The sequence below is a fragment of the Phocoena phocoena genome, chromosome 6, assembly GCF_963924675.1.
Source record: "Phocoena phocoena chromosome 6, mPhoPho1.1, whole genome shotgun sequence".
Lineage (NCBI taxonomy): Eukaryota > Metazoa > Chordata > Mammalia > Artiodactyla > Phocoenidae > Phocoena > Phocoena phocoena.
The window spans coordinates 66,449,754-66,473,992 of NC_089224.1; the positions used below are offsets into that span (position 1 = coordinate 66,449,754).

At 39.8% G+C, this 24,239-nt stretch overlaps 1 protein-coding gene across 1 annotated transcript in view; it reads left to right on the plus strand.

Moving 5' to 3' along the window:
* The window catches only part of MAMDC2 (MAM domain containing 2), a 166,926-nt gene that overhangs the window by 112,467 nt on the left and 30,220 nt on the right, over positions 1-24,239 (plus strand). Inside the window, exons 10-11 of the mRNA XM_065878979.1 lie at positions 18,314-18,407; positions 20,094-20,246. Of these exons, the coding sequence (XP_065735051.1) occupies positions 18,314-18,407; positions 20,094-20,246 (247 nt within the window). The remainder of the gene's footprint in view (positions 1-18,313; positions 18,408-20,093; positions 20,247-24,239) is intronic.

Genomic DNA, 24,239 nt, shown 5'->3' on the forward strand with positions numbered 1-24,239 from the left:
TTAAACTTAAGCTTTACAGGTACAATAAATTCTGTCAACTAACCCAGATGAAATTAGAATGGGAAAATCCATTTTGTTTCATCTGTCGGTTGGTCAGAAGATCTCTCTCATGTACCTTCTGTGCAAAAAAGAAGCTAAAAGAAGGTCCCTTCCTACAAACAGATGCCTCACACAATGGGAGCTCAATAGATATCACTGAAGAATGGATGGGTCAGTTGATCATGTTCATTAACTAGGAATTACCCAAAGTCCAGGCTCCCCAGGGGAAGATACATGCCTAGCAGAGCTGTAGAACCTTCTTCATAAACATTAATGGCCCAAACTTCTCTTAGCTATAACCATCTGGACAGAACCATAGCTTTGTCTATAACCTCCTGTTAAAGAAATTTTGTACACCATTCCCATCATAATGTTGCTTGGTTACTCTTAGTTCATTGGAATACCCACCAAAGCATGATTAAATCTTTACAATGATTAATCAAAGATCTTTGAAAATATTTACAAAGTTCTTTTTCATTGCTAGGCAAGAAGAAATTATGATTATAATGACATGGCAGCCTCCCTGACTTACTGATTTCTAAAAGGGTCAAACCAATTTATGATACCTGTAGCAGAATATAAGCACACAAGTTTTATCACAATCTTATAAGCACTGATGTTATTGTTTTCATGCTGACTAAATAGGTTGTTGTAGGCATCCCCTTCTTAATCCCATCGTATTTTGGTCACCTGACTAAACTGAGCTATTTGGCTCATCCCCCTGAGCAACAGAGGAAACAAATTGATGTTTCTGGCGCCGAGTTCCAACTCCTAGCCTAGGCTTATGTTTTTTAAGCCTATTTCCTAGCCAGTTCCAAACATTTCCTGAATGAGACTATCTTTCTGTAAATGTCATCTCACATTTGCAGCATTTTTGCATTTCCTCTTTGATCTCTTAGTCCTTCCCTGCACCTCTTAGGGATCCCAAAGGTTTACATTCTTTCCCCATTACCATTTATTTAACTCTCTCAAGTAGTTATGGCAACACACACACACACAGAGCAAACATGCATCAGACCCACATAATCAGGGATGCACCAGAAAATAAGAGAATTTTTGTTGTACTCCACACCCTCTGTTGCTAACGTTTTAAAAAAAGGAGAATATAATAAACATTTCATTCATTTATTTGACTTTATTCATTCATTTATTTATTCCTTAATTCAACCATAATTTATTAGGTATATGCTCAGTGCAGGGCATATAAAGATGAATGAGGCTCAGATCCTACTTCTGAGAATGAGATCACAGATGATAGAACATTAAGATACAGATATGTAAAATAACTACCAACAGTACAATCTCACTGTCTCACAGAAGGGCTATATAGAAAAGTAGAGGAGTAGTTCTACCAATTGGACATATAAAAAATAGTGATTAATAGAGGCCCAGCTGAGCTGGTGTTCGGAGGGTTAACGTTCAGGCCATGCTGGATTCTAACTCCTGCTCGTGCCTCACCCCACTCCTCCCTTCTCCCCAACGCTTAGCCCTCCCTCCCTGCCTCCAACCCTCCCCCCACCTGCTACTCACAAAACATGGGTGTTAGTAATCTTCCGGCTCGTCAGAGTGAGTCTCTGCTCTTACCTGACTTCCATGGAATGGGAGCAAGCCCCCCAGCAAATAAGGGTGCCCCAGAGAATTTGCCCTTTCTTCTTTGGCTGACTTCCAGCCCTCCCAGTGACCACAGAGACCCTCCCCAGCCACTTCAGGAAAACTGGATCTAGACCCAGTGGGGGCGGAGAAGTTCTTATAGCCTATTCAGGGATTTGGCCCCAGTGCAGGTGAGGAGACGGTAGGTACAGTTCAATGCCAGGAAACTCTGGACACGTATCTGAAGGTGGCCAGTAGTTTTTGGCGGGTCCCTTCTAAACAGAACCAGCTCAGAGAGTGAGAGAACCATTTGACATCCATAGAGGCAGCCTTGAGTAAGGCAGGAAACTAAAGTTCACTGACTTATGGAACACATACAGGTGGAAACAAACATACAAATGGTATCTCAGAGAAGGGACAAGATGAAAAGCCAGAGTTTCCCTTAAGCACCCCTGAACTCAAACTCCACTTCTACTCCTTTTTCTAAAGGGTTTTCCTGATTTTCTGATGCCTTCCTCTGTAATTCTAAATATTCTATTTCCACCTCATTTCTCGCTTCATTAACCTTAGCAGTATCTGCTGACTCCCTGCTATGAAAGGTAAGAAATTTAGCTTATTTACACTATTTCCTTTTGTTTTCTCTCCTCCTCACAATTTTTAGTTATATTTTTAACTTTTCTCTTGGTTCCCTTTGTAACTTTAATACACCTAGCCATCTATTTTTGGTTCCATAAACTTTAGGTAGTGTCCCTTGACATCCCACTATGTGCAGTGAGTGCATTTTCACCCCTCTATTTCCCCTCACCTTGCTTGCCCGCTTCACCCCTCAATTCTCTCAGCTGTACAATTGCTTTTACACGGTCATGGCTTAAAACATTTATATTCCTCCAGTGAAGCCTTCAGTGCCTTGCCAATGGCAGGATTTCCCAGTATGGGACCCCTTGGCATTTAGAAGAGGACAGTTCTGCCTTTGTGGGGGGCCATGCCTCACACGGCTGGGGTTTTGACATCTGCAGTGACAGCAACAACCCAAATTATTTCCACACATTTCCAAATGGCCCCAGAGGTGCGTGCAATTCTCAGATGAGAACTGTTGCTCTCTAAGCTGATTCTGAAAATTGAAATTAAGAGCCAACCCCACCTGCAGTCCACGCCTGCCACCTCCGATCTACGCTCTGCCCAGAGGCAGAGTGATGATGGGGCAGCCTCCTGTGCAGTGACCCCCTGGCTTCCCGTTGCTCTGAGGGAAGAGGCTCTCATGCTCTGACACGATCCCCTCCCCAGCTTGGCCGCTTCTCCCTGCATTCTAATCCCATTGCACTCAGTTCCTGGAACATGCTGCCCTCTCCCACTTTGAGCCCTTGCACACATCTCCTCTGCCTAGACTCTTGTTAATTCAGTCACTGCTGAAAGTCCCTTCCACAGACACCCCTCCTCTGGCTCACTGCCCAGAATAGGTTAGGGTGCCCTGGGCCTCCTAGGCCTCTCCTGCGTCGTCTTGGAGACAGGATAGCACAGCGATTAGGGATAATGACACAGGAGTCTCTCTGGCTTCAAATCTCCGCTCTACTACTGAAATGGCTTTGCAATCTTAGTTTCTTTCCTTAATTGAGGTATAATTGACATATAACACTATATTAGTTTGAGATGTACAACATAATGATTTGGTATATGTATATACTGTGAAATGATCACCGCAATGTTTACTTAACATCTGTCACCTCACACAGTTACAAATTTTGTTTCTTGTGATGAGCACTTTTAAGATCTACTCCCTGAACAACTTTCAAATACACAGTACAGTGTTGTTAACTATACTCACCATGCCTCATGTTTATAAGTTTACAGTTGAAGAAACTGAAGTTTCAAAAAGTTAAAATAGTCCTATTCTTGCTGTCGCATTGCCACTGTCCCTCAAATTCCAGACAAAGTCCTTAACAGTTATACCTCAAAAATACATCTCGAATATGCCCACTTGTGTCTCCCCAGCCCCCTAAACTGCTTCGTATCTTTCTATCTGGTTTTTCTGCTTCCACCTTGCTCTCTCTATGCTCTCATGCAGCCACCAGAATCATCATCTTGAAACAGAGATAGGATCAGGCCACTCTCCCGCATGAAACTGTCCTATTGTCTTTAGAACAAAGCTCCGTTCCCTCCTGTGGCTTATGAGGCCATGCAAGATCTGGTCCCCGCCTCCTTCACCAACTTCACCTCCCTTCACTCTGCCCATGATCACATAGTCACACCGTCCCCATAGTCACACTGGCCTTCTCTCTGTCCCCTGAGTCCCAAGGCCTTTCCTTCACCAGGGCCATTGCATTTGCAGTCCCCTCTGCCTGCGATGCCCTGCCCCCATCTATCGTATGTCAAGCCTGGTTCCCATTCTACTGTCCCAGTCAAATGTCTCCTCTTAGAAAGGAACTTCCCTGACCACCCAGTCTGTAACTGCTTTTCCCATCCCCAAGTTATTCCCCATGATATTTCCTAGTTTGTTTTGTGCATAGCATTTACCCCAATCTAAAATTTTCTGATTTGTCTACTTGTTCACTGTCCACTTCTCTTTCCCCATAAAAATATAACAATGAAAAAGGAATAAGTAAAAGAATGAAAGAGTGGACTTTCTAAGGCTGGTAAGTGGCAGAGCTGGGGTTTGAACTGCGGTCTGTAGACTGTCTGAAGCCTGCCCTTTGCCTCAGGTATCTTTGGGTGCTCAGGGTCTCCGTCCAGTCTTGGGGAAAGCCTGTTCTTGTGCAGCTGGAAAAAGTGAGGCTCCCAACGTGCCTTGGGGCATAGGCACCGTCTGTTATTTTATTTAATTCTCACAGCATTCCCATAAGGGAAGTAAAGTATCTCCTTTTAGTGCTCTTGGCATTCTAGAATACAGTTAGACTAACCCAAGGTCATGTTCTACTAGCAATGAATGCCTCAACTCAGAGCTCACTGAATGTGCGTCACTGTTGTGGGGAAGACCCTTCCCTGTCTCTGCTTGGCATCCTGGCCACGCCATTCCTAAAGCCGGTCAGGTGTGAGTGGTCAAGGCCCAACTCAACGAGAGTAAATGGCTGCCTTCTCACACCTGTTCCCTGGCTGGGAGCCTTGTATTTGAATCTTGGCTGCACCTGGCCTAACCCTAATCCCGGTGCGAGCTTCACTGGTGGAGATGTTTGGTAGATGTGTTTGAGCATCTGTGCCGCACAAAATAATAACAATAATCTCTTCCCTTCACATTGCTTCTTGGTATAGCCCGCTTTCATGAACATGATTTTCACCTCTCAGTGAGTTGTCATGTGAGATCAGAGCTGAGTGGACTGACGGGCAGCCTGGACAGAACTGTAAAGTCAAAACTTTCGGCCTCTTTCCCTTTGTTTCTCCTGCCTCAATCCTAATCCCTGCACACTAGCTCACCTGTGCCTTCCCGGGTTCCTCCCACTCTGGATGTTTCTTTACCTTTATTTCCATATTAGTTCTTACCCAGACCATTTTAAGGACAATGGGCTGATTCGATTAACAAGCCCCTGCTATCTCCCCTATACAGTCTAATGTTTGATGGAAACTATAATATATATTTCTACTTAAGGAATGACAGCAATGGTAAGAATTTCCCAGAGACCATTCTAACAAAATAGCCATATGGATGGCTGTGTAATGTCACAGCTGCCAACAGCGACAGGAACTTTTATTGAACACTTTCCACGCGCCAGACACTGTGCTAAGCACTCGACATGCATTACTTCATTTGATGCGGCAGCGCCCTGGGAAGGAAAGCGGTATAGCCCTATTTAACAGATGAAGAAAGCTTGTGCAGAAAATTAAGGACGCTGTTCAACAGCACACAGCTATTAAGAGGCAGAGCAGAGAGGTAAATCCAAGTCTTATTCAATCCAGAATCCATGCTCCCCGCCCCCCGCCCAGCCCTCTCCTGGCTAATGTGGAAAGCGTAGGATCAGATAAGAAGGGGAAGCCAGCCCTCACTCAAGACTTCAAAAAATTTCTAGGGCTTTATTATTAACTCTCTGTTGTTCTATTATAGAAATCACTTTGGCTCCTAGGAGGGGTCAAAATTCAAGGTGGTTCAGCACAGACAAAGGAGATCTGTGGGGTAGAGGGAAGTACAGCATAATGCTTAAGAGACTTGGCTGTGGGCTCTCTGGCGCTTACGCCCTTATAATTGGGGCTAGTTATGTGAATATTTCTGAGCCTTGCTTTTCTTCATATGCAAAATGAGTGTATTAGTAGTACGTGCCTCATAGGATTACGGTGCATCATGTAAAACCCTTAGCATAGTACCTGGCACATAGCTGACATTAATGTAGCTGGAGAGAGAAAGCAAGAGCAAGAGAGAGAAAAGAGAGAGTGACAAAGAGACCAAAGAATTTTTTTCCTAGGTCCTGATCCTTATAAGGTTTCATAGGTGACATCTCTTCAGTACCTGGGTAATTCTGTTCCTGAACTTTTGCTGTGAAGTATTCTTTAAATTAAAATCAGGTCCGAGTTAAATCTTTATTTTAATAGTACTGGACTACTGCACTTACACAATCATGAACTGCTGACAATATATTTGTTAACGTTTTAGAAACATTTTGTAAGGGCATGAATCATGAAATGGTTTTCTTGATCTGTTTTTCCTCAGCATGTTACTAAATAGAGAGCAGGTAATCAGGAGTTACCTTGAGACTTTCACACACTAGAGATGGTAATGCGGAGAGGGAACAATTCACTCCAAAGTGCTTTTCTTGAAAGCTAAGTGTCAGGAGAGACTAAAGAGTTGCTGTCAGAAAGTCTGTAATGATGAAGCACAAACATTAGCCTTTTTTTTTTGGATGGCTTGATGTTCTTTTAATGTATGAAAAAAATGTTTGAGCCTAGTGTAAACATGCTTTTGGTCCCTGAATTTTTTTTTAACATCTTTATTGGAGTATACTTGCTTTACAATGGTGTGTTAGTTTCTGCTTTATAACAAAGTGAATCAGTTATACATATACATATGTTCCCATATCTCTTACGTTCAAATCCTTGGGCTGACATTACGCTTGGTCACTGTAGCACCTATATCAGGTCCTGCAATATCTTTTGACTTGAAGCAAGTTTTCCCTGTAACAAAGACCATTAAGTGGTCTGTTAATTAGAGGCACTGGGAGGAACTCAATATCATGTTCATCAAATATTTCTTTTGGAAAAAATGTTAAATGTCCCATAAATGAGAGCATGACCAGGCATTCTCTTTCATCTGGGTCTGGCTTAATGATCAGCTCAGCAGTCATTAAAGTCTGCATGGTAAACCCTTCTAAGTCTGCATCTTTATTCTGTTGTAAGATTAAAGAACAAACTTCAGAAGTCATTTATGGAGATGGAGAAAACCCCCATCTGGCCAGTCTGAAAAAAATATAAATACATTTTTTCTGACCAGGCAAGAACCTTATGTCAGCACTTCTCAGAGTATGTCCCGTGGAGTACAAATCCCTTGAGTTATTCCATTGAAAAGGGGTTCTGTGGTCAAATGAGTTGGGGAAGTTTTGTATGCTAGATCTCTACTTCCACATACACACATGAAGATTCACCCTGCACAGTAACATGTTAGAAACTCTGGTAAGTTCTACATTAAGGAATCCTGTTCAACCTTGTGTAAGGTGGCAGTTCCCTCAGAGTACTTGACATAGAACCCTTGTGTTGCGCATCATACTACTATCATAGCATTATGTATTGTATGGACATTGTCTACTTACCTGCCTACCTACATTAGCTTACATCAGACGGTAAGCTTCTGGAGAACAGAGATCCATATCTTATTTATTTTTTATTTCTTATGTGAACACAATTTCTGGAACAGAGTGGGTACTCAATAAATAGTTGGAAAGAGAACCGAACTCTCAATGAATATGTGTTGATGGCAAGGAAGAACAATGTAAATACATCAAAGGAAGAAGGAAGGTGAACTGTTTCTGCCTTTGAATCATATAAACCATAATCTCTTATAACGTAGCACCTGTGCAATTGGTCCTGCAAGGAATTTGAATGTGAACACTTAAGAGCAGGAACATCCTGCTGGAGTGGATATAAGGATGCACATAAACACATATATGCCAAGTCTGGTTTGGGGCTTTTTATGATGATATTTATTAAAACCAAAAGCTGTAACTCTTTTCTTTGGAACAACTTACATCGCATCATTTCCCTATTCCCAAAGACTGATATGAGGTTTTCCCAGCTCTCTTGATTTTCCTGATCCCTTTCCTGTCCCCCAACACAGCTTCTCCAGTCTCCATTCTGTGCTGTGGTCCATGGAGCACCCACTTCCACATCATAGTCTCCCCACCCACAGGTCCTTCTGGCTTCTCCTACCTTGGTCCTCAACCCCTGGGAACCCTCAGCAGGTATTTTCATCTTCTTTTCCCTAAGCTTCTCAGCACAGCTGGAGAAAATGAGATTAATCGCCACTGTCCCCTCCAGGCTGCTGGGATCCATGCTGCTGGGAAAGCCTTTTATTCAGATCATCTCTCACTGACTTCCATGCTTGTTCCCCACCCCAGATATTCAGATCCATTTTCATTCGCAAGTTTCCAACTCGATCCTACCTGCCTCATTCTTAGGATGTGACCTCATGGGTTCAACTGCCAAAAGAATGAAGGCATTGAACACAAGCCCCTTCAGTTCTGTTCCTCTCTGAATCCTCACTTGCCTCTCTTTGAATCTGACAGTTGGTTTCTCAGTCAAAACCAACCGGTCATCTATACGTTTGATTTCGTCGTCCTGCCTCCTCTGGGACCTTATTTCATAAATTGTTCCCTCTCTCATAAATTTTCAATTTCCATTAGTCCTTTGCATGCTGCCAACATATGTTGGTCACACAAATGAACAGCAAACCTTCCCTTCACCTTTTTACCCATTTAAGTTGCCACCCTATCCCATTCCTTTAGTCTTCAAACTCCCTGGAACACGTGTCTTCAATTACTGTCTAGGAACCAGTGCAGTTTCTCCTTCTTCAAATCCTTGCCTTCCTCCTCCACTGCTCCCTCAAGGGTTTATCAACAGCAAATATTTCCCATTGATCGTGCTGCAGGAATCATCATACCTGAGAAAATCCTACCCTTCTCTCAAAGTCCATCTCAAGAGCCCCTTCCTCTTTGAATCTTGTATAAGTCATTAATTTGTGTTTTGTTGGGATGAGATTGTATGATAAAAGATCCTAGGTCAGGGCTAGGAAGACTTGGCTTTAAGTCTTGACTCTAGCACGAAATGGCACAAATCAGAATGTCATGTCACCTCTCCATAAAATAAAAACATGTTTTAAGATGTCCACTCAGTCTCTTCTAATTCTTATTATATTTTTAGACATCTTAATGTCAGGAACTATCTTTTAACACTATGCAGCACAGTCCTGTGGATAGCTTTCTCTATTTCTTTATTTCCTCTCGCAATAATCTTCTCATTTTAGCAAAAAGTGAACGAAATTTGTCTGTGATTTGGATTTCTGCTTTTCACTTTGCCCTTTAATAATGAAAATGAAACTAGATGTAAAATATCTAGGGTTCTAAAATTTTTAAAGACAACACTTAGCAGTTCGCTTGGATAGAAGAACAGGTCTAGTAAATTTCTGGAGAGATTTTATAAATAGGTGGCTATTTAATAACAAGACACTCTGCTATAAAGGGACTAAGGAATCAGAAAACCAATGTGTAGATAAGATACATGAGAAAAGGTGAATTTCCTATCACATTTCATGATGTCTGAGAACATGGGGAAATGGCTGCTCCAGGCTATTAATGTTCCAGGATAATTAAAGCAGGGCAGCTGAGTGCAAGGCAGAAATTGCAGGATCATTAATTTCTGACACAATAATCAACACATTATAGAACAGATTAGGGTGGTTCCATACACAGAGCCAGGAAAATTATACTGTCAAGTGGAGTATGTTTTAATGTGAAATTGGATAGAGGAGCTAAGTATGGAAAAGGAGCCTACTGTTGAGTTTTTCCAAGCAAAACTCAGTGTCAGCTGTCAGTCCAGGAATTATAAATTACTTTAAATATGCATAAGGCAGAGTTGAGATACTCTGATTTTCCTTCTCTTTCATTTCCTTTCAGATATTTGTTGTTGGGTTTCTGTGTTTCATGTCAACTTATAGGGAAATGACTGGAAAGACTGATTAGCACAACTGGTGGTTGCTAACACACAGCTTACGTGAGTGTGGTGTTTATCTCAGTGCATTCTTTCATGACTTTCCCAAGGAATTAATTTCATAGAATATGGCTGGATTACCACGTTTGTCCTCCCAGCACCATGGAGATATCTGGGACATTCTTTCCCCATAGTCTTATCAGTAAGCTTAATTAAGCAAAAATGTATTCCAAAGATTGTTTATAAACCTAAAAACACTACCTCCCTCCACACTTCCAGATTCCTAATCTTGTATTTCACAGTCTCACGATGGCTGCCTTTATAGGGAATCTTTTCCCGGGTTTTTTGGATGAGGCAACACTGACTAATTTGCACTTTGAGATTCTCTGGTGATCCTCTGGTTTCCTGAGCTCATAGACCAGGTAAGTATTTGCTGGACACTCTAGGTATAAGCTCAATTCACTTACTTGGAAATCGACAATTCACATATTAGTAAAGGCTCGCTACTTTCTCCCACAGAAGAATACCTTATTTCCTTTTGCATAGATATCCCCACCTTTTTCTCCCTCCCTTGTGTGGCTTTCTGTGGGTATTCTGTGCTCTGTCTTTGCAGTACCTACATCTAGTAGAAGTCTCTCTCCAGGTGGTCAACAAGCTACCTCCCTATGCATCTCCCACCACACCCTGAAGGGTCATGAGCTCCTATTTTCTCTTCAACATTGGCTTACATGTGAACGTAGGCAATGCTCAAAGACGCATTACTATTTGTGGGCTGCCTATTTCATCTCAGTCTCTGAACCAAGACATTTAGTTCTCCCTTAGTGTCTTTCTCCAAATAAAGATTGCCTAATAAACATATCTGAAAGGCAAATGTCAAGCCAGAAAAAACAGTTTGCAACGTATATGACAAACTCCTAATGCATTTAAGCTTTAAATTTAATATATCAATAAGCAAACCTTGAACTAAGAAGTAGGAAGGTGGGCAATGAATATATACAGGCAAATCAGAAAAAAAGAAATATGACTGGAAAATAAGTGCACAAACATGTCCAACTTCATTTATAATCAAAGAAATTTAAAAAGTAATAAAATAGCACATTTGTCTATCAAATGGATCAAGATATTTTTAAAACATAATACTCTGGAGTATGATATTTGTATTAATAGCTGCATTCATACTGCCTATATTGTTCAGTTTTTCAATTAAAAAATCTTTCACTTTAGGCCAAAAATATATAGATGTATATATAATATAGGAGTTATATATATACTTAAATTTCATTTATTAAATATATATATATATATAATTACATATTTAAGTGTATTATATATAAATCATTGCCCTGGAGAGGTGAGTATTCAAGGAAATAGGATTCTCATAAGCTCTAGCGTGAAGGTAAATTGATATAATATTACTAGATGATAATTCAATTACCTGTATCAAAAAGAAAGATCCCAAACATGCATATCCTTTGACATAATAATTCTAATTCTAGGAATTTATCATCAGGAAATAATCATGGTTATGCACAAAGGTTTATCTACCGATATTCATCACAGCAGTATTTGTAATATTGCAGAATTGGAAACTGCCCAATCATCCATCAGTAGGGGTTGGTTAAATAAGTTGTAATACAGCTAAAAAGGGCTTAGCATTATACAAGTTTTTAGCCACAGCTCTGCCTCAAGTCAGGATCTCCACTTTGCCCTGGGAGTTAATGAAAATAAGACCCACACTGTCTCTATGTCTCATACGTGAGCAGAGTGAAGTCATTATTCCTGTTTGGCTATTAGCTAAGGTCACTGTCTTCTCCTGACCCAGAGAAATTCATCCAGAGCAGGGGTGAGCCCTTGAGAGTCAAGACAAAGACATAGATTCCGCCTTTTTTGCAATTGATTGTGTTCTCCAAGTCTCCTGGTAGGACTGACGTTTTATATCTCCATCCACGTGTCACAATAGGACCGTATTATGACGTTCATCCTTGGGCATGACAATTAAATTGACGATTACATTACATTGCTCAGGGAAGTGTTTGACCAGGGGTCCTCCCTAAGGGAGGTGGGCCAGAGATGAACCACATTGTATGTCCAGGAAGGCATTCACACCTATTTCCTTTAGTGACGATGAAAGGCTTATAGGAAAATTTTATATGATAATGTTCTCGTTATCAGGGTGTGAAATTAGATCCTAAAACACTAAAAATGATACCATCTCACCTGTAGTTCTAATGTTCATTTTTTCAGAGGCTTTTCATGTTTAGTTTCCATTTAGACCCTCAATACTAATTGTACAGGATTGTGCAGGATCTATGTCCCACAAAAAAGAGAGCATGAATTTTGGAGTCAGACAGACCTCACTCCCAAAACAAAGGAAAGGAAGTGAAAATGGGTGCAAATGAAGATAAGATTGAAGGTGTGGATGTGTGGGGGGTTGAGGGGATTCTTTCCTATGGGCTAAATTTTCCGTGTGGAGCAGACATAAGGTCATCGGCTAAGAGAGAGAAGGACATCAGTGAAGTTAGGGAACACCTGCTGTGGAGAGGCGGGGTTACTGCCTGCGAGGAGAGGTTTCAACACTCACCAGCCCTGAAATTCAGTCACGATCTATGTAAGATTCAGGTTCTGGTGCCAGGTGATGGAGAACTCTTTATAAACATACATAAGGCAAAATGACAGGAAGCTAGTTATAATATAAATACAGGTCAAAGACATACTTGTCCTCTGCTATTAATTGGGGGAGTTTCAAGCCTTTCAGAATCATGTTCTAAAATACCTAAAGCAAAAAGGAGAAAATGAGCAGATTGGTATAATGAAATATGTTCTATCAGATATTCGGAGTGTCATGTTTCATGGCCGGGTCTACAGCTAGCTGTTATATGACCTTGAGCTCATATCATAGGGTCTCTGGGCCTTTTCCTCATTCTAAAAAATATCTGATTCTGAGGTCTCTTCTGGAAACACCTTTTCCTTTTCAGTGACCAAATGATTTGAAAATAATGCAGATTTCTGAAATCAGTGAGTTGAGAGATCTGGGTATTTACCACACACATAACAATGAAAAACTTTGCTGCTGATCTGCAAATCTACCACAGGGTGCCCTCTACCCTGAAATGGAAGGCTCTTACAAGCAGACGGACTCATGCTGGGTAAAGCTGGAAGCTGTTCAGTCTTTGTTGCTTGTGAAAGCCAAGAGCTGAATTAAATCAGATGGGTCTTTAAGAAAAGAAGAAACAAAACAGATGGATCTTTTAAGAAAAAGTGTTGGTCAGCTAAAGACTTATTTAAAAACACATGGTCATTCTGCCTTTTGTGGGATCTGAAGACCAAATATAGTATCTGCAGGAGGCATGCTGTTACGGTTTAGCAACTGTTTCCCCAAACATGGCTGGAATTCTAAAAATACTAAAGTCTCATACTCATTTTTCTAGATAAAGCTCCACTCAGCCTGTCTTTAGGGATTTGTGAAAATTCCACCCTTTTAGCCAAGTGTCTAATGTCAGAATTTTTGTTTTGCTTTATGTTTTTTTTTTTTAATTCTCTTAACAACTTATTGTCAAACAGTTAAATGAATGCAGTTGCATTACATAGTATAGTATATCCTGCAATTGTGTCAAAAGCATCTTAATGAAGGGCTCTGGAATTCCACTGACTGGATTATAGTAATTTTGTGAGTAATTATTCCACCAGCTCTGCAGTCGCCATATCCAAATTTATCTGTGCAAATGATTCCAGAAGATTTCAAACCTCGTCAGAATAGAAGTTAAATTTAACCCAGAATCAAACCCTCTGGTAAATTGTTGAGGTCCACTGCTTATAACAAGAACGTAACTAGGTTTGTTTTCGAACATGGGTAATTTATGGTGTTGTTGGCGTAGGATTGAAATGTTTCTATGTGAAGATAGGAGGCCATTTCTGGAAACTATCATTCACATACTAATTATAGGCCCAACTGGGGCTTTTCAGTTGGTAAAGTAGGTGGTGGATTAACCCAACAACCTGGCCAGCGATGTCTCTCTGGAAGGCCATGAAACTACTTTAAAGGTCAGTGAAAAACCAGTCAGTTCAGCCAGTGTTGAGCTCTTTAATACCAACGATGTTTTTTTAACTACACAACAAAGGTTTGTGGTTCCCTGCAAAAGCTTTCATTACTTCCCTCCCTCAGCAAAGTCCTATTCATTGTGTTGGGTGCCACTTAAACTATGATACTTCATAAAGTTATAATTAGTAACCCTAATGTTTTTTCTTTCCTGCATGCTTTAATCAAGAACTTTTCTGGACTTTTACAGGTTTAGGGGCAGTCTAGCCCCTCTGAGTAACCCAGCCTTGTGGCTGCGTTTCTGTGCAGACTCTCTCTCCACCCCACTGTCCCCACCCCCTGGGAGGGAAAAACTTTAGGAGAGAATTAAAATTTGTATACTATGAGGAAAGTTTTCTCAGTTACCCTTAGGATTTGCTCCCTGTCATTATGTTATTTTGAGGGAGTAGATCATTCTTTTTTGAAAGGGAGGCAAGTGAAAACAACGAAGATACTCCATTGCCCTTTGACAATTTGCAGTTTTCTGAAGCAGGAAATTGGAAGAGTGAAGCCCTGATCATCTCCAGGATGATTATTCAGCTGGAGTGTCAGTCCATCTCCCTTGCTTTTTTGCTCCTTTGCCTTTTCTATCCAGGGCTTGAGGGTATTTCATTGCTCCTTAGAACTACCACCTGGTGATGTGCAGAGGAAAAGAAAACTAATTCAATCTAGCCTGCTTTTAACATGTAAACAACTGTCCTGCTCTGACTGGGAAGAATTAACAAGTTGAAATTGACAGAGAATCCAAAAAGGAGGTAACAGATCTGAAAGTTCCTCACATAGGGACTACACATAATAGAAATTTAGCAAGTGGGGTTTGATAATCCACATAGCAGTTTTCTACCACATTTGACTGGTGGTTCTCAGCCAGAAAAGATTTTGCCCTGGCCCCCCTCCCCAAAGGGACATTTGGCAGTGTCTGGAGACATTTTGGATTGTTATAATTTGGGGGTGATATTGGTATCTAGTGAGTAGAGACCAGGAATGCTTAACATCCTGCAATGCACAGGGCAGTCCCCTACAACAAAGAATTATCTGGCCCCAAATGTCAATAGGGCTGAGATCAGAACACCCTGCTGTAGATAAATGAGCATGTGCAATGTGTAATTTTAATATGATAAGAAGTAAGTTAAATCATGTTTTTGATCCTTACTTGACTATATTTAAAATTATTTGTTTGCAAATATGTATTTATCACTCTCTCCATTCACTGCCTATTTGTATTTCCAAAGTTAGTCTAGCTAAGTTTTCTCAACAATTAATATTCTCTATCAAAAAAAATTTTAAGTATCACTAGTCCCTAAGGACTGGAACCTTTAGTGCACTGAAACAAATTCATTTACACAAATCTAATTTGCCCTAACTTTTAAGAGATTTGCATAAAATCAAGAACACTGTCTAAGGGACAGCAATTTACTTTGTCCCTCTTCTCCCCTCTTAAATAGATATTAGTATCTATTCAAGTTGCCTAAGGTTTTTTTCCCAGTCTTTAGAGATATTCTGTTTACTTTGAAATACTGCCAAAAATGAAATAAACACTGTTTTTTAAAAAAAAGATCTATAAATAAACAAGAGGTTAATCCCCTTAAGAATTTAGACTATGGGCAATTTCCTTCTTGTCACATTCTTAATGGGACCCAGGGACAGAGTTCTTAAGAACAGACCAAAATGTTTGGCTTTCTCTTCGCCTGTGTCAGCCAGGCCCAATCCTCAGCTTACCCAGTCACCAACTACCCTAAAATAACCTCTCCACCTCAAGAGGCCCTCAAAATGCAAGATGGCGTCACAAGAATAGGAGATGACATTATCAGCATTATTTATAGCAGGGTGGAAATCCAACGTGTTAGACCAAACAAGCTGATCTTGTCACGTTTCCTTTGTGTGTTGGAATGCTGATAGACAGCTGCCAAACAGATCTGAGGTTTGAGGCCATAGTTTGAATCTAGTACATAGCTGACTGACTTTGTGGCTCTTTTATCAGAACAACATGGGGTCTGGCCAGTATTCTAAGTGTAGAAAGAGTTCTAAGATAGGAATAACCTAGTGGCCTGCTGTTGTCCAGAACATCTTTAGCATTTCACTTAACCCACTGTGGCAGTTCACAGATTTGTTTGGAATGTCCAAAAGGAGCCAGGAAGCTCTATCCAGTGGAACTTTCTGCAATGAGGAAATGTTACATATCTGCCATAACCAGCTCACTTGATCACTGGCTCTATGTGGCTGTTACGCACTTGAAATGTGATTAGTGCACCTAAGGAAATGAATTTTAAATTTTATTTAATTTTCATTTAAATAGCCACATGTCCTCGTGGCTACTATAATAAACAGTGCCAATCTGAAAAACAGTAACTCATTATTCCACATCTTCATTATAGATATTTTGATTCCTTCTTCTTTTGTCTCAATTATAAATATAGCAAAATTAAAGAATGTTTAGAAAATGAGAGGAAATTCTATTCAATACCCGTAATTTCATGAACCTAACAAAATTGTTATACATTTGGTAAATTTTCAAGGTTTTTTTCTATGTATTTTTAGATGAGTTCGATATAATTTACTTTATTTTATTTTGCTTTATTTTAATTTTATCTATTATAATCAGCTTTTTTTCACTTAACCTTATGAGAGGAATATATTCCTCTACTACTAAATAATATTCACAAGCTATCAGAATTAATGATTGCCTATTTCTTAGATCGTAGCACCATGATTTGTGTATTTCCTCTGTTTTTGAAATCTTGGGTTCTTCATTTGTTTGCTTCCTTGCTTGCTTGGTTTTATGGTCATTATAAAATAATGCTGTAGTAAACATGTGAAAGCATGTTTACATTTCTCCTCTTTAAGATATGTTTACCTGCCAAACGTTTGAGTCTTATTTAGGTAATAATTTACATGGTGAATCATTTCACTACCGCAGAATCATTTTGAAAAAGTCCTTTTTCACTATTCATGTCAAAAACAGACTTTAAAGAAGCGGAAGGAAAAGAAAACCAAGTCTTTTCTAGCTGCAGCACTATTAATTCAGTAAATTACGAGACAGATTACTCTTCCTTCCCATCGAACAGGAAGAATTGCTGATAAAATGTAACTGTACTCAGGGCTGATGCCATAGACCTCTGCTTTGCAAATGGGGAACAAGTTCCCACGCATAAATCCTACAAGTAAAATATTTTACATAGTCAGGTCATCTCTAGAATTTATAAAGATAAGAAAATTAATGGAAGTTCAATTAAAAATCCCAAAATGCCCCTTTTATTTTGTTCCTTGTAAATACATATAGTTATATATTATCACATCTCCAAACTATCCTTTTTATAATTTAAAGTAATATGAATACAGTCCAAGTAAACTTTCACACATCTTACGATTAGGAGTTATTCTGAAGATATTGGCCTAAGACATTTTATATTTTGCATAGTGATAAACTGTCATGAGATTTTTCAATTTCTTTTTAAATAAATTCTATATTCTGGTGGCTCTGATCATCAAAGAGCAGTTAGATCCTATTGATAACACAGATAAATCGAAGACATAGCATACTGTATATTAGAACCTAAAAAGAATCAAATGTTCTCATTATTCATAATTTGGGTTGTACTTTCTGTAATATCTCTTTGTCTTTTTTGAATTAAGATTTGTATTTGAGGGATTGACCATGGACTGAATGACCTTGTGCTCATTAAACATCAGGTTATACCTGTGAAGCAGCTTTGTAAACGGCAAAGTACAGTGAAAATCTAGCATAAATGTTTTGAAAAGTGCTCTTTGCTCATCCTGTACGTGAAAAGGAGACTTTTAAATTGGCCTAATGGAAAGAAATCTAAGACTTTTCTCTCTGTCTTTGGCACAATGAATTTAATAATTTATAGTAGAGATTTATTTTTCCTTCACATACAACAGTAAAAATGTTTGGCCTGATAAAATAACTGCATTTAGGGCTTTTATTAGTGATAACACTCAGGGACATAGATCTTTACTTTGGAAATGGAACTTGGGTCTCCAGATAGCAAATCACTGGGACTTTGTTCCCTCTATGAACGAAGCACATTGCCAGAAAGTCACTTCCAAAGAATCAATAGTGTGTTTACACTGGAAATGTTTGTAAAAAAGCTTGGACTGCCATCCACCCTGTACGCACTTTGTGGATTATCTGGGGAAAATATCTAAAAGTTGACTGGTTTTCCTCTGCCACCTAGTTAACGTCTTGCTTTCCTCTCCCAGTGTTTTAAAGAATGCAAACTAAGTTCAGCATTAGTGTACACAACATATCATTGTGAGCTTGATTCTACTGAAAAAAATAAGAGAAGTAGTCCCAGGGTCATATATAAATGGTTAACCATTACTCATGCCACTGTGATCTGTGGTTCACAGACAATGAAGAGGTGCCTGTAGTTTGCTTCTGCACATCTGTTGTGTCAAGTAGTACATCCCAGGTCGTAAGTGTTTCCAATTTTCAGTTAACAGAACTCACAGTTTTACTTTTCTGAATTGCAGGTGGTTTTCATGAGCCTGTGCAAAAGTTTCTGGGACTGTGGACTTGTAGCCCTGGATGACATTACAATAGAATTGGGAAGCTGCTGGTCTCCAGGTAAGACGGCGGTCATTTCAGCTTTCTTTTGTCTCCCTGGCCGATTCATGGCATGTCCTGTTTCTCTAAGAACATACCACGTACATTTAATCTGTGCTAGTCTGTCCTTTGCCTTTCTTGTCAGAAGTGTCTCTCTCATTTAGAAATGATGCCTTGAATGCAAAGTGTGACTTTGTACATATGACTTGACCCCTGTATCTTCATCTATAAGAGAGGTGGTAATACCTACCTGAAAAGTGGGGATAGTACACTTAAATTCCCTAGTGTAGGACCTGGCACAAAACAGCGCTTTAAAAACAAATACCTTCTATTATAATTCCTTTTGTTATTATTATTGTTGTTGCCTCAGACGCATTCAGATTTTCAAGAAATATTGATGAAATTGTTATTATACATAGACTAGGTAAACATATCATATCTAAATGATAATAAATATTTTCCAAGTGAATTAAATGACAGTGGAACAATGGAGCAAGTATTGATGATAGTGACAAGTATTGTGGCTGTGTGTTGGACCTTATGTCTAATGAGAAAATTGTGCATACCTCAACCCAAATCATTGGTTTCTATCTACTAATTACCACTGCATCCTAAGTCTCAGGGTATCCATTTCTTTAACAAACAGGCAAATTGTGGCATCAATTTGGCACCAGAGAATAATCTCCATGTTTATTTAATTAAAAGATAATTTGTTTGTAGTCGATTTGTGTGGCACTGCAAGAACAACATAAAACAAGATAAAAATCTCTATGCTCAAGACGTAGAAAAGGGAATGAGGCTTCATTAGCTTGTAGTGTATATAAAATAAAATGAAGTAAAATAATTATCATGCAAGAGATGGAAAAGATAAGCTATTTATTAGAGAATCTAGAGGTAGGGAGGTACAACCAAAGAAGTCCCCAGGAAGTTGGGAGGTGACACCACTCTAATAATAATCATTACTACAGTTATTGAAGATAGCACCCAAAGACATAAACATTTGTTTGTTCTTAGAAATGGAAAATAAGCCTCCAGGTAGCAAAACACCAAGTTCTAATATATATTTAGCTAATATTTATTGAGAACTTCATGTTCTAAATATTTTACATACATCATCTTATTTAATCCTCACAACCCCCTGAGGTGGATACCACTAATATTCCCGCATTACAAATAAGAATGCTGAGGCACAGAAAAATTCAGTAACCTGCTCCACACATATTAAGCTATGCCTCCAAAATCACATTTAATTCTTTCACATTCTCCCCCTCCTCCAAAGCAGCTATAGAGTTGCTCTGAGGATTCCCTTCACTCATTCTGGATTTCTGAAGAAAGCTCCTGCATGCCGTTTTATTATTTTTATGTTTCCATAGAGGCAACATACCTCCAATTTTCAGAGCTTTATAAGCTCATTCACGCAAATAAATTCACAAGTCAGAGAAAGCTTCTTTCTCAAAGTATTCCCATACTTTTGGATCTAGATTTCTGATTGTTCTCTGCCTCTCTGGCAGAACCTAGGGTGGAGTCCAGCCTCTAGCTAGAAGCACCAGCGTGGCTTAGGTGGGCTTCTGGTGAGGGGGCTGCCTCTTCATGTGGGGCATGTGGCCAGACGACACCCATACGTGCAGCACGTGCTTCCAGTGAGCCTTGGAATACATATTCATTGAAAGAGCCTCAGCAATTGTAACACCTGCTGTTTCCTTGCAGAGAAGCTTCCAACTCCACCTGGAGAGTGTACTTTCGAACAAGATGAGTGTGCATTTACTCAGGAGAGAAGGAACCGGAGCAGCTGGCACAGGAGGAGGGGAGAAACTCCTACCTCCTACACAGGACCAAAGGGGGATCACACTACTGGGGTAGGTGAGTTATGCCACATGGTGCTGTTTCCTAAGGAAACCAGAAATAGCATTCTAGGGGTCATTTACTGCATTTTGAAATGGGAAAAATGATGTGTCTAGAATGAACTGCATGTGGGATGCTACACATGTGGGGTAAGTAATTCAGTATGTGCATTTAAAATCATTCTTTCTGTTTATTACATTGCTTATATATCTTGCTGGAAAAAGGATTTAAAGAGTTTACAAAGATATGCACACAAAGATAATTTAATTAGAGGTAGGTTTAAAAATAAAAGAGAGATGGACAAAAATGAAAAAAAAGTATATGATGATGTAAACTTAAGCCCAGGACTCAGACCTAGTATAGAAATATGCTGGCAGACAGGGGAGGAGATATATCAGTTTGAGTCCTCACTTTCTAGAAACTGAAAAAGATGGAAAACTCATCTGTAAAACATGACTTACAGTGTTCTTAGGATAGAAACAGATGAAGCAGTCCATCAATGGGTGGAGGCAATAAGGAGGTGCATTTTCTGTAGAAAATGTATAAACTACAATAAACTAGGCTAAAAGTTGATCTACTTCTTATTATCACCATGTGTCAGCAATTGTAAACAATGTCAGTGATAAAAATACTCCCTAAAGAATAGACCTTTCTCACTGATCCTCTCAATTTTACTTGGTATACCAGTTGGATAACAGCACATCATTTGGCCCAGAAAAAAAGAACTATCCCTGATACTAAGATTATAGAGATATTTCCTGAAGGGTCCTTACAGAGAGTTGCATAGTGCTGTTTCTTATGGTCTACCTCAAGATAAGTCTAGGGAATAACACCACAGAGCAACCTATAGCATAACCTATTTGTTGAATTGGCTTAATTTGGTAGGGTGCAATCAGGAACAGCTTTGTTTTTTCTTTCCAACACTCTCTTCAAACATACCCTAGAGAATTCTCCCTTCCCTACCCCTTGGCAGATCCCATAGCTTCTCAGTCTGATTGAGGTATAGGAGCCGCCACACATTCAGGTATGCTAAAAAGTCCAATTCAAATTAAAACTTCAGTTTCTCATTCAAGCAAATCATCTTTCTCCCTCAGCATGGGCCTGATTCATAGTTTGGAGATGATAAAAGGGAAGACTCTCTGTGCTTTAACTGTGTTTAACTTCCTCCTCTGCCCCTCATCTTCATGATCATTTAGCCAGGGTGAGTGGAGGAGGGATTAAAAGAAAATAACTTTTAAAATGTTTGGTGCTATTTCAAATTCTTTCTTGGATATTGAATACCTTCTGTTATGACAGATATCTAAATACTGGCTCTTTGGAGACGGTATCTAAATGCTGCCCCTTTTGCATCTTACCATTTTTGGCACTGTACTCTCTGGCTGATCTCCTATGGCTACCGCCTCTTCCCCTAGCGCTTGCACTGCAGAGGTACAACACACAGATTTTCTGCGTACGTTCCTCCTGACAGTTTTGACTTGGGTCCTTCTGAGAGCCTTTGGTTCCAGCCACCTTCCCAGTGAGTATCGATTTGGCCTCGGATCCTAAATGCACCTTTGCCTGACTAAGAAGAAGATGTGCAGCTTGGTCCTCCCACTGACCTCTCTTTCCCTCCTGTTGCTTCGGAGAGTCTGGGACAGTGTTGCATCAGTTAGGGATGCTAACTAACTGATTCGACCAGCTTCCAGCACTGGTTCGACCAGCTTCCAGCACTGAGTAGGAGATTCTAAAAGAGCTCTAAGAGTGTGTGAGACTATATCTGGACAGACAAGGAAGTTAAAAAAGATGACAAAAAAGACTTGTATATGTTAGGACTATTTTGGTTGGGAACAGTTTATTACCCTTTGTAACAGAAAGAAAGGCCATTTCAGGGCCGACTTCAGGCATAGCTTGATGTAGGGGATAAAACTATGTCACTGGGATCAGTCTCTCTGTCCATCTCTCTGCTCTGGTTTTTCAGAGTTGGCTCCAATCTCAGACAGGCTGTCCTCTCATGGTAGCAAGAAGCTACCGCAGCTGTAGCCTCATGGCCTTTCAACACTGAATCTAGTGAAAAGAGATAACTCAAACCAACAAACAAAAAATGAGTCTCATTAGCTCTGATTGGCAGTGTATTGAGGGCAGAGTACTATCAAATTCCTGTTTGAATCCCCACAGGGCTTACTATTGTACCTTACACACTACAGAGGCTCAAAAATGTCCGTGGAGTGAATAAATGAACCTACAAGCCTTCATTGATGTATATAAGAATAACTAACCATTTAGTTAGCAAGACCCCTAGAAAATGTTATAATGGGGAGAAACTAAATTACAAGAGGAGCAGAGAAAGATCAAGAATAAATCAGCTTTATTTCGAGTCCACTGTATTCACGATGTTGTCTGTATGTATGATTTTCTCGGGGAGGGAGTTGATAGCTTTTCTTCCATTTCTCAGGAACACCAAGAAGGCTAGCAACAACAGATCTGAGAAGAGGGCCATGCTGTGGTGGATGACCACAAGGGAATCCTCTGGGTAACAGGCCATGCCATGTCTTAGACACGGAAGAGAGGACAAAACAAAAATAGTGAGCAGTGGAGAGAGGGAGTCTCTGAAAAGGGCAAGGAGGGTCACCAGGCCTGGTTATAACAGAGCCATGAACTATGGTATCAAGGCTCCCCACTCACTAGGTATGAGACCTTGAGAAAGTTACTTAAAATCTCTAAGTCTCAGTGATGTCATCTAGAAAATGAGAATAATTATAGCTACTTATCTGTTTGCTTACTTCAGAGGATGGTTGAGTTTAAACTTGTTTAACTTGTAGATGACATTCTACCTCCTCCCCATACACAAAATCTATGAAAGTCTTACAAAAGCGCATGCAGTAGAAATTCCATTACTCATCATTTTGCTCCTTTATTTACGTTGTTCCTGGTTTAAGGGCACATGTTAGTTAACTTGGTGTGGCTTTGTTTAAAGAAAATGATATGATTGTGTTTGCATTGTCTCTTTGAAAACTTTGAAGAATGTTTCACCTGGCTGGGGTGAAACTTCATAACAAAAATTGCAATGCAAAAACTTCTTAGTGTGTTCAATACTTATTCCAAGAAAATAATTGACACAGTGTACAACACAGAGAATTCTGTTTTTGTATTATTTTTTTTCCCAGTAAATTGCTTCTAGGATTTGCCTTCTTCTCCATCCTTCATTTCACCTGTTTCAATGCAAACTTCCTAAAGGTTCTCAAGACACCTTTCAATTTTCTAACCATATAAATTTTTTTACAGATTGTATCTTTTTATTCCTATGTACAACAATGCAGAGGGGTAACAAATTTTGCTATGTGGTGCCCAGGGTACCTACAGATATAGCACTGGAGTTTTATGTCTTGGTTTTGTTCTTTAAGTTACTTTAACAGTTATTCTACTGGGGAAATAATAATATCTAGTGATCATTTATGGAGCGTTTACCACATGCAGGCACTGTGCTGGGACCTTTATATCCTGTCTTAGTCAGTTTGAGATGCTATAACAAAAATACCATAGACTGAGAGGCTTAGATAACAACATTTATTTCTCACAGTTCTGAAGGCTGAGAGGTTCCAGATCAAGGTGCTGGCAGATTCGGAGTCTGGTGAGGGCCCACCTCCTGGTTCATGGACAGCAGTCTTCTTGCTGTGTCCTCACATGGCAGAAGAGGCAAGGGAGCTCTCTGAGGACTCTTATAAGGGCACTAATCCCTTCTCTGAGAGCTTGGCCCTCATGACTTAATCACCTCCCAAAGATCCTACCTCCAATTACCATCATATTGGGGATTAGGATCTCAACATATAAATTTCAATAAATAAACATTCAGTTGATAACACATCCTTACCACAACTTGTAAAGTATGTGCAAGTACCCATTTTTCATATGAGAAAACTGAAGGTTGGAGAGGTGCCTTTCCAGGGCCACACAGCAATAAGTGGTAGAGTAGGGACTGAATCTCAGGAATGTTGGGCTCTAATGTCCACATTCTTTCTACACTGCCTCACCACC